This window comes from Melozone crissalis, unplaced genomic scaffold (assembly GCF_028551555.1).
Source record: "Melozone crissalis strain CALT ecotype California unplaced genomic scaffold, PUWL_Pcris_2 ptg000041l_1, whole genome shotgun sequence".
NCBI classification, from domain to species: domain Eukaryota; kingdom Metazoa; phylum Chordata; class Aves; order Passeriformes; family Passerellidae; genus Melozone; species Melozone crissalis.
In genome coordinates, this window is record NW_026535819.1 from 232,667 (window position 1) to 243,725 (window position 11,059).

Genomic DNA, 11,059 nt, shown 5'->3' on the forward strand with positions numbered 1-11,059 from the left:
CTGCCCTCGCAGCGCGACTCCTCAGGAAGGCAGAAGGCTTTGAGCGTTGGCTGAAGCCGGGGCGTACGTGGGCAGAGCTCTTCCGAGAACTCTCACCGTGTGCAGCTCCAGAAGAGAACCCAGAGCCATACCCCGATAGGCAGTCGCAGAAACAGCGAGGGAGCTTTTGGGGGAGGACATCCCCCACTCCAGCTAACTGACACCTTTATTGAGCAAAGAATTAAGACATTCACCTGTGTTATACTGGCCTTATCACTCACAGAAATCACTTCAGCAAGCATGTGCTAACTTTTTTTTGTGTTATCCTGCATTTGCTTGTAGGTCAGGTAGCGCAACGATTCAGTTTATGAACCAGACAGTTCATGTACTGGTTATCATGTACTACTTGAAAACAGTCAGTGACTGGTGCCAGTAGGTCCTGCTGCGATATCCACCCGGTCTAACCAGACACCACATTCTGTCTTCTGGAGGTATGTCTTTCCCTTTAAGACACAGAACAGAATCTTCATACATTAGGCATTGAATGCTGATCAAATAAAGCAGTGGTCTGGGAAGCATCCTGGCCAGGACACAAATAAGAAGAGTTAAAGAACACAAACACAAACTCTATTTGTTCACTCAGAGAAAAAGCACTCAAACAACTAATTCTGAACACGCAAAAAGCATTGGGCTCATTATTCCGTGTTCAGTAAATGTAATCAAAATAGAAAATTAATTTTCTTGTACTATATTCCATTTGAATTTGCTGAAGACTGAATGTCTTACATAACTATTGACTTCTCTGGGTATTGACTGAACATGCTTTTACTGAGAGTGAGCTCATTTTTTGCTTACGTAGTAAGCAGTGGCTGAGACAGTTCTGCAAGGACTGAGCAGATGGAGGCTGGACAAAATCAAGTGTTCAGTATAAGTACCTAAATTTAGTCAAGGAGAGAAAGAAACCTCACAGGAAGGTAAGGGAAACTTTAGTACTTTTCACAGCATGAAATTTCCTTCATACTTAGGCAAAAAAAAAAAAAAATCTATGTTATCTGTACCTACTTCAACTGTACCAAGAGGCCTTTCGGACATGTGAGTGTTCTGGAATTTTCCTATCAGCATGTACATTCTCTATTGTAACTTCAGAGATCACCATTCTGCAAAAAAACAGTTACAGCAAAACCCGTTTCACAAATTTGAACTAGCATGGAAGCCAATTACCTAAAGCAGCAAACAAATGGGTCTAATTCCACAAATTCATCAAACTTACTGTGTCATAAAAATCGGGTTTTAGTTTAATGTTTTCTTAGACTAGGCTGACATGTTATTATTTCAAGAAGACACATTACTAGATACACTTTTTAATATATTTAATAAAGTTATATATCAACAACTTTTGGAATTTGTACTTTTGAGCACTTATTTTGGCAAAGTGAAATATTAAATACTAGTACTAGACATGCATTCCTTTCATTCAAGCTTAAGAAAACATTTACAAAGTTGACAGATAACATTTATTAAAACATGTTATAGAAAAAAAGGGGCATGGGACTCTTCTATAAGAAGAAAATATTGAACAGTAAAATTAAATTAAAACCATGCTGTACAATTAGGACAGCAATATTTATAGACAAAACTATCCAACCTCTGCAATACAGGCATAACATCTCACAAAATATCAAGATATGCAAAGTTACTATTATAAATGACTTGTTTAGAATAAAAACTTATAGCTCATTAAGGAAGATTCACTTGACTTGCATAAACAGTTACATTTCTGAAAGAAATATGGAATCCCATGAATAAAAAAAAAAGGAGCAGCAATCGACAGACACAGGCTTCAAGCGAAAATCAGAACTTGCAATTTAAACACATTAAAAATACACCATCTTCTTTTCCAGCATCTTCCCCTAGGCCACTGACAGTTTACAGCTAATAGCTAAATAAGCCAAGCTACCCAATGAAGCATTTAAAAGACAAAAAAACCCAGCTTTCCTTTGTTGCTTTGAGAAAGGTCCTAATTCTGTTATAGCAAAACACACAATGTACTGCTGTGCGCTCTCATAATTCAGAGACAGTCATCTTGCTGGCACCCAGGCAAAAGTATTGAGATTACAAACCCTGATATGCCTCCATTCTTTCACGATCAATTATACTGGAAAACTCAACACATCAGCCTTTGATCATCTGCCTTGCTTATGACACAGGACAGTTTCTCAAGCTTAGACACACCTCAGATGAAAAAAGCTGACCAAAAACTGTACCGACAATATCTCCTAGGGTCTATCTCCTCACCCATAAAACTAACAAGGAAAGTTTAAAAAATGAAACAACAAAAAAGCACTCTGCAAACCAACACTGGTGTGTGAAATAGGAACTTTCTCTCTCAAAAGGGTCCGGTATACACCTAAGCAGATTTTAACCCTGCCAACAGTTGAATTTTTCAGAATGGCAGTTACACAGATTCCATGGTAATTAACATCATAGTTACAAAATGGAATGAAAAGGAACTTAGCTGTAGTATCATTAAGTCTTCTTACCACTACTAAGACAATGGCTTTGAAGCAGCAGGAAAGTCTGAAAGCCACCTGGGTATACAAAATTTCTGGTTTTCAGAAGACACTCACTTTACTACAGAAAACAGCCACATCATCAAAGGTAATGAAGCATACAGGAAGATTAATGAAATTCATCATATACATATGCAGTCATATTTTATATATATATATATATATATATATATATATATATATATGGATTGCTTCTCTCCTCCCCACAAATAAAAAATAGTTTTCCATACCTTGAACAAGACCACTCCATTAGCAAAGATCAGAAGCTTGACAGAAGCTGTATTTGTATATCTTGGCTTGCTATGTTCAACTGCACTGGCCACCAGCGGCAGGGACTGCAGGGGTGACACATGACTAGCGTTTGCAGGCTGCCCTGCACTAGTCAAAAAAAGTTCATCGTGCACAAAAAATGGATGCAAGCCAAAATCTCAACCAGAGGTGCACATAATGATTCTGCTTAAATATATTTAAGGAAGAGTGGCAGCTGCTAGCAAGAGGTGCAGGGAGACACATGGAGAAGATACTCCTGCGTACAGGTGGAGAAACTGAAGAGCTGCTCTTGGGAAAACACCTGAAGAAGTCACTGAGAACATGTATAGACACACTCACAGAAGGGCACGCTCCCTGCCTGAGGAGATTCACTTCTAAGATGACTTTGGCCTACAGCTGAGCCCTGCCAGAGCAGGTACACCTCTGAAATAACTGAGTTCCACAGAAGAACCAAGCTGGAACAGACACATCCCTCAAGGGACTGTGGCCCAGTGTCACCATGCATAGTGACACTGACCAGGCCAAAGCACCAGAGGACCCCCACTAAGAAATGCAAAACATCAGACAAGGAAATGTGCATATGACCCCAACCTCCTCTGTGACCTGCCACCTTACTAAAGGAAATGGCAGGAACTGAATACAACTCTTGGTGAAAGCAAGGGAAACTGAGAATACAAAGGCAGGGAGAAGAGGTGTTAGACTTAAGCTGAGCCTGAGAAAGATGGTTTAAGTGACTTTTTATCTCCCCTCCCCCCCGCTCCCCCCGCCCAGTACCTGAATTGGTGATTAGAAGTTGGACAAAGGGCAATAAACTGAGTTCAAGAAAAACACCACAAGACAACTGCTTCATCTGTGACATGCAAAAGTAAGGATTTTAGACATGTGTCTCAAGCTGTCTTTGAATCATCAATCCTCTCAACCTGATCTCAGGACAGTCAGATCACTATTTTCCTGCAATCAACTGGTTTCATGTAAATTAACAGCAGAAAGCCAAGTGCTACAAAAATCAGTGGAGCAACATTTGCTGGACTTTCAAGACAATGCCATAATATGGGGTAAAACAGCAAGAGGCAAATACTAAAAAGTTACTATTCATGCTAAGTCATTAAAAAAGGACATGGTTCTATAATATGATCTACTGAACCTGTTATAAAATCTTTAAAGTGTCTCTCGCAGTACATTTAATTTTAAAGCTTTATTTCAAAGTAATCTAACTGCAAATAGAAGTAACATTAAACCTTGAAATATCCCATATAAAAGTCATTCCAAGCTGGTAAAAGAAACAGTTTTGCTGGCAGCTCTGTAGTATGGTCTGCATTCAACATTTTTGTTTTTTTTTGACCACAGTTTTCAGACTGGTGTTTCTGTCCAGCCTTTTTTACGGTTAAATGGGAAGAGGCACCCTTAACCTTTTATGCAAAACTAAAGTGACAATTGGAAAGGGGCTGAGAACCAATGTAATATACAAGATCATTCTTGAAATGAGTACGAGAATAAACACGCTGGACATGTTCAAGGCCAGGTTGGATGGGGCTCTGAGCAACCTGGCCTAGCTGAAGGTGTCCATGCCTATGGCAGGAGGGTTGGAAGCAGGTGACCTTCAAAGTCTCCTTCCAACCCAAACCATTCTATGAAACTAATGCCTTCCTTCAAATGTGATGATGGTACTTGCAGAAATGACACCATGTATGTGGTAAGGCCTTGGAGAATGGAAAAATAGGGCCACCAAGTGCGAGAACCCTTTCCTCTACCCTCATGTAAACAGGCAAGCATTATAGTATTTTTTAGTATTAAAAAGGACAGTGTTAACAGTGTGTAAACAAACCATAGAGGGAATATAATTTCTAAGTTTAAAAAAAATACTTATTAAGTATTATGGTTTGGTTTTTTAGTTGTTTTTGTTTGGGGGGGGGGTTTGTTTGTTTTTTGGGGTTTTTTTTGTGGTTTTCTTTTTTTTTTTTGGTTTTGTTTTGTTTAAATACAAAGTGCTATACATTAAGCAGGTTACAGTGTTAGTGAGCAAAATCCCTGTTTCAGTACCTTGATCACAAAGGTTAAACATGGCCACCATGGTATTTGTAGAGTTCAATGAAGTGCTAAGAACAGGAACTCTGTGGTGCTGATTATTAATGCCCATTGCCAGCAATGGGTTCATTGTACTTGGGAACATCTGTTTTAACAAAATTCCATATGAAAAAATATTTGAATCACTAGAAGATTAATAATTAAGAGCCTCTTAAAAAAAAGTTTTTAAGTAGAATGCCAGTAAAGAAATTACAGTAATTACAGCTCACTGAGTAGAAAACCCTCAGCTTGCAGCAGACATTCAGGATACAGTTCAGTTCTATCTTAAGACAGTTTGTAACTGGGAGTTCAAAAAAGAATCTGAAGTGTAATAATCTTGGTGTGGTTTTGCTTCGCCATACAGGGTCATCTGTTCAGTACATTATCCTGCACACAGCAGTGCTTAATACAGAAATTGGGTCAGAGGCTTAGGTTTTTAATGCTGGTTAACTTTTTCCCCATGTGGACAGCACTGTACTTGGTTATCACCTCTTCCTATTGTATTCTATGTATGTTCTTTCCTTGTCATATTTCAGTAAGCTACAAAGAAGCTTTTGCTTACCAAGAAGCAATTGCTTTTGCATTGGACTGCATTAAGCTTTCAACCCCAAAATCCTGTTGTCACCTTTTCAACTGATGCCTTTACTCAATCTGCAGAGCTGGCAGCATCCCTTAGAACTATACACATTCCTCCATCTATCTCCATGAATGAGAGCCCCACACACAGATCCTCATCTTAACATAGAACAGTGTCACTCCCACCAAAAATACCAGCTTCAGACACAAGCATGGTACCATGTTCTGCAGTACCATTAGAAGATCCAAATCACATACTTCCTACTTTTTTCCACAAGCAACTTTGAGGAAGCAAACAACTCTGCTTGTGATCATCAGTCACAGTAGTTCAGTACCAAGTATCAGTATTATATACTATTCAAACAGTAAAGAATTAAAAGTATAAATACCTATCAATGACTATGTAATTTTCCTAAAGCAAGTTTCTAAAACTAGATAAAAGTTCTCACAGAAGTTTTTGTACCAATAACAAGTCAGTTTATGAATCCAGAGTTTGGTACTTGCTACTGTAGTAAGCCACAAATTTTGAACAGAAATTTACACTTTAAATATTTGATTATTTTGACTAAGTTCCAAATGTTACATTTTACTTTAGTTGGTGTCTTATTTTTTAATAAGACATACTTATTACACACACTTCTAGAAGCTCTCACAACATAGTAATTAAAATCTAATGAAGTCAAGTACAGCATTAGACCCTAGAAGAGCAAATAGAAAGTATACTTCAGTATACATTAAGTTTATGTAGTGAAATCTCTAAGTGCATTACAGACTCTAAACAGAAATCAGCACAAAATTAGACACTTATTTTACTGAAGATAAATTTAAAAAAAAGAAGATGTATAACTGAAATCTAAACCACCTTTACCACTGCCTTTCATAAAGCAATACAACAAAGGCTACTGAATGATGCACACTACCTAATGATGCTTCTTCAGCTTGAGGTGGAATTCTCTTCATTTTTTCTTCATTTAAATGTGAATCATGTTAGCCAGTTTGGTCATCTTAGTTTTCTTTTCCATTAAGGAGTACTACCTGAATTTCTTGTTCATCTAAGTATTTCCAGGATTTTTGTAAATTTAGAGCTGAGTTTTACTGTGAATTTAGAGGTCTTGGAAATACAAGATGGCTTCTAAATACTGCTGTGATTACAATCCATCTCAGACCTCATTTTGCAGGCACATTTCAATTAACCACATACACTTCCCACAATAAACACCTGAAGTAATATTGCAGGAAGCAAAATACATTTCATCTGTTTATACCAGCATACTTATTAAAACTTTTGTTTTGAGAACATACAATAGCAAGTACCAGACATTATTTGCATAATTAGTTTATTTTTCTTACTCTACTAAACAAATGTAAGCACTAATGTCTTAGTTCATCTCAGTAGTACTCTGCTCAGCTTTAGAAGCCTGATAGGACTTGGTACAAGAGGTCACATGCCGATGAAAACTGTCCCGCCACATAAATCTTTTCCCACAGATGTTACACTCATAGGGTTTTATGCCTGTATGAATTTTCATATGGCCTACAAGATGGTGTTTCATTTTGAATTTCTTACCACAGACACCACAGCCATAAGGTCGAAGACCAAGGTGCATACTCATATGCCGATCTCTCTGACTTTTGTGTGTAAAGCTTTTTCCACACTGACAAGGATAGAGCTTATCAGCGTGGGAGAATCCAGTGAGAGACGTTTCTTCTTTAATCCCAGCAGCCATATCAATGCTTTCACCATAGCCTGCTGCCATCATAAGATCCTGTCTGTGAGCACTTAAATTTCCATCTGCCCTTTCACCGGAAAATTCTTCCATAGATGAGCCATAGAAGTCAACTTGTTCATCATAATTACTTTCATCTGCCTGTTCATCAAATTCTGCTTCCATCTTTTTGTCAGCTATGTGAAAATCCTCAACACCTGAAGACTGGATTGAGTGATCTGCCTGGATGGTATTCATGGATTCAGAAACTTGGTGTTCATCATAAGGGTTATCAACGCCTTCACAGTCTTGTTCAAACCTTTCTGGTTTCACATGGATCCACCGCTTGTGAGACATGATACTGGGTTTGCTATACATTGGTCTGCTATACTGGTACTCTGCACTATCACTAGTTCCCTCTTCCCCATCCTGACTGGTCATTCCAGTGCTAAGTCTATCATGTTCTGTTGAAGAATTACTGGGAAGGTACTCATGTTCTGTCAGCTGACATGACAGTTCATCTTTAGAGCTCTCTTCTTCGTTTTCACCGTCTCTTAGTTCCTGCACTTTATGGAATTCTGTCTGTCCTCCAGAGCCAAGTTCAAAGGTTTCAACGAGGCCATTGTAGCTACTACTGCTTGGGGACTGATGGTCACTGCCATGATTCATCTTCTGACACAGAACTGTTGGGTTTCCCTCAAGCACTTCTGTGCACTTATCCACTACATGCCACATCTGAAGGAAACTTGCTGCTGTCAGATAACTAACAATTTCTGGTGCAGGCATTACCAGCCGGCCTGTATAGGTAGACAGAAGAATGTTTTCAAATACTCTGGGATTCATCACATCAGGCAGGACTATTCGCCTGCTGTTTTTCAGGAGAACCTGATCACAGAAATAAGGTGAACTAGCTGCAAGAACAGCTTTATGGGCTCTGAAGAGATGGCCCTGAACCACAATGGACACATCACATAATTGTCCTTGCTGGCGCTGTTGGTTTAACTTCTGCAAAATGGTGCTAGAAAAATCTGGAAATTCCACTCGAAAGGAGCTTGACCCAGACTCCATTTCATTACAAATTTAGTGTTGTGCTGTAAGAAGAAAATATAAAATAAAAATAAGAAATAAAATTAGAAATTCTCCTTGGTCAAGTATTGACCTTTCCATTTTCTTCTACATTTTTATTCTTTTTTCTTAACAGACTCACATGGAATTCAACCTTTCACCACTGTTTTATTCTCTCAAGTCATCTCACTTCTCTCTTCTGAAAGCTGTACTAAGGCCATAAATTGCTATGCTAAAATATTTGGCTCTGTTTCTCCTCTTCAAGAGGACTCACCAACTACAGCAGGAGCTACAAACAGCAAACTATCTAGTTGGGATAGACTAAGCATTTCAAACATGAGTTTAGGCTAATGAAACCATTATTTCATGAAATTATACAGCAGAGTTCTAACTCCAGGATGTCTCACAGTTTGTACCAGCATATGAAAGATTTTATATTTCAAATGCCAACAAAATCATCTCATTTGTCACCCAACAAACACTGATTTTACTCATGAAATATTTCACTTAAGATTAATTTTTCAAAAGCAACCGTATCAACTCACAGGATGACACTGGAAGCACGGGCAGAACCTCACTAAGAGTAAGGTTTATGACCCTTCTCATGTATTTCCCCATTGTTTCACTAACTGAAAGGTGGAACAGCAACAGCTTCTACAGTTTTTAATTCCAAGCTTATTGAGATATTCAGGTTAGGGGTAGGATTATAATGTTTCTTTTAGAGAAATCATACAGAATTTAAAAGGTCAATCAAGAAATTGATACCTTTGCCACACAGAACTTTTCCTGCTTGTTCCTTGTGTATTTGTAACAACATAATAATTACATGACAAAATCTCAGCTAAGAGCTCCCAGATTTTCACATGTGTATTCTCACATAACCCAGATGTCTTACAAAAAGATTAACAGCCCTTTTAGCAGTAATACAACTTTTTCAAATGCATACTTGAAATTTAAATTGAATTTGAGATAAATTTGCACTTTATTGTAATTTGGAATGGCAAAAGTTTAAATGCCGCTATGAAAAACCAACATTAACTGCTTGAGTAAGTTAAACTTGTGCAATTTCTCTATTTGATAATGCGTAAATTATCTTATACCTTGTGTATATTACATCCATTTTTTGAAAAAAATCAGATTTTCTTATATGGATGGAGTTTCTTACCCCCCTTCAGAATATTCTCAGATTTAAGATTCTATTTTTCAATATTTGCCTATAAAAAAATAAGCCTTCAGAAAATGTTCAACTTAAGTTTAAAAACAGATGCCTGCAGAATTCATATACCACTACTGATAATCAAAACTGCCATCATTCAGCAGGGAGTCAGCATGTGACCACAAAAACATTTTCAGATGATAGCAGATTTTTGTATTTTAAGTTGTCATGCAGACAAAATGTAAGCGAAATATTTTCAATCAGAAAAGCCATACAAGTCAAGCAAACTGGTTTTCAAAAGGAGTTTCACTCCCTCCTTCTACAATCTGTTTTGTTTTGCAGTTTTACTCCAAACTCATACAGAACAAAGTCTTCCTACTTCAATTAATAACAATTTAAAAAACAATCTCCATGTTGGAGCATTGAGTAGAACATACAAGTCACATTTAATTTGCTTTAGGATACCATTAGTCCTAACAAGCGCCATCAGGGAGCTCCTTGCCCTCTCCAGGCGCAGGCCCGCAGACCTTGATCTCTCACCCTCCCAGCGCCCCCGCGATGCTGCCGCGGCCGCGCCGGCGGGGCCCGGGGGAGCCGCTCCGGCCGCGGGACCAGACAGGCCGCAGCGCCTCCCGCGGCGCGCGGACCCGCCAGTAGGCTCCGGCAGGAGCGGATCCCGGTCCCGGTCGCACCGGGGACACCGGCCCGGCCCGAGAGAGCACGGGACCTGCGGCCGCGGGCCGCGGGAAGGCCTCGCGCGCCGCGCCGCCCCGCCCCAGCGCGGACCCGCGGACCGGGGCCAGCGGCAGCACGGCCGCCCGGGGTCCACGAGCAGCAGCGTCTCACCTGCGGGTCGCGGCGTCTCTCTCATAGCGGGCGCCGTCGGTGCGGCCCCGGCCCGGCCCGGCCCTACCCGCGCCCACCCCGGCCCGCACCGGAAGCAGCTGCCCCCCTTCCGGCAGGCACTTCCGCGTCCCGGTCACGTGACGCTCGCCCAGCCCTCCCGCTCCCCACCCGCAGGGGCTCTTATCCGGAGCGGTGGCGGCGCCCCCTGCTGGCTCCGTTTGGGAGCGGATGGATTTGACCGGAGCGCTCAGTAGGAATGTTTCGCACCCCAAAACTCCCTGGGCCGAGCTGTGCTGTCCCGTCCTGTCCCTTTGTGCCGCAGCTGCTCCCCAGGGCAAAACTCTCAGCGCTGCTGTGAGCACTGCCGGGACGGGACCACAGACAGTACAAGTGAAGCCCGCCGTCCTCGCCGGGCGCTGGCGCGGCCCGCGTGTTCCGCACAGATCCCTGGTGTGCTGGGGGGCGGGATTTGTCCCACCGCCAAGCCGTTCCAACGGGCACGCAGCCAACACACCCGTGTCGGAACCCTTGCACCGCTCGGGCTCGGTCCTGCCCCGCTGCGGCCCGCAGAGGGCGCCGCTCCCCAGAGAGGCCGGCCCTGCCTGCCGGGCCCGAAATCCGCCCCTTTCTGCGGGAAAATGTCCCAAATAAACTGATAAAAAATTAGTATTAATTAGGCTTCATCTTTAATATTTGTTTAAAAAACGGACGACAATATCTCAGTTTTTAAATGCATCACAAAGACTTCAGCTGGATCGTCCTTCCCGGTTGGTTGGCAGCCGTCGATGCAGCCCGGGCTGGCTCCGTGTGCACCGGCTCCGCGCACA

The 11,059-nt window shown here is 41.2% G+C and overlaps 1 protein-coding gene across 2 annotated transcripts; it reads right to left on the reverse strand.

Annotated features, from left to right (window-relative positions):
* Positions 1-152: 152 nt before the first annotated feature.
* On the reverse strand, positions 153-10,296 carry ZBTB43 (zinc finger and BTB domain containing 43). 2 transcript variants are annotated; one of them, XM_054284238.1, is made up of 3 exons: positions 10,233-10,296; positions 7,027-8,256; positions 153-559 (listed from the first exon to the last, which is right to left on the reverse strand). In XM_054284238.1, exons 2-3 carry the CDS (start codon positions 8,231-8,233, stop codon positions 531-533), a joined length of 1,236 nt encoding a protein of 411 aa, XP_054140213.1. In that variant the 5' UTR covers positions 8,234-8,256; positions 10,233-10,296; the 3' UTR covers positions 153-530. The 2 variants fall into 2 exon arrangements, with proteins under 2 accessions (XP_054140213.1, XP_054140212.1); XM_054284237.1 differs by lacking the exon at positions 153-559 and having other exon boundaries at positions 4,748-8,256.
* Positions 10,297-11,059: the final 763 nt, after the last annotated feature.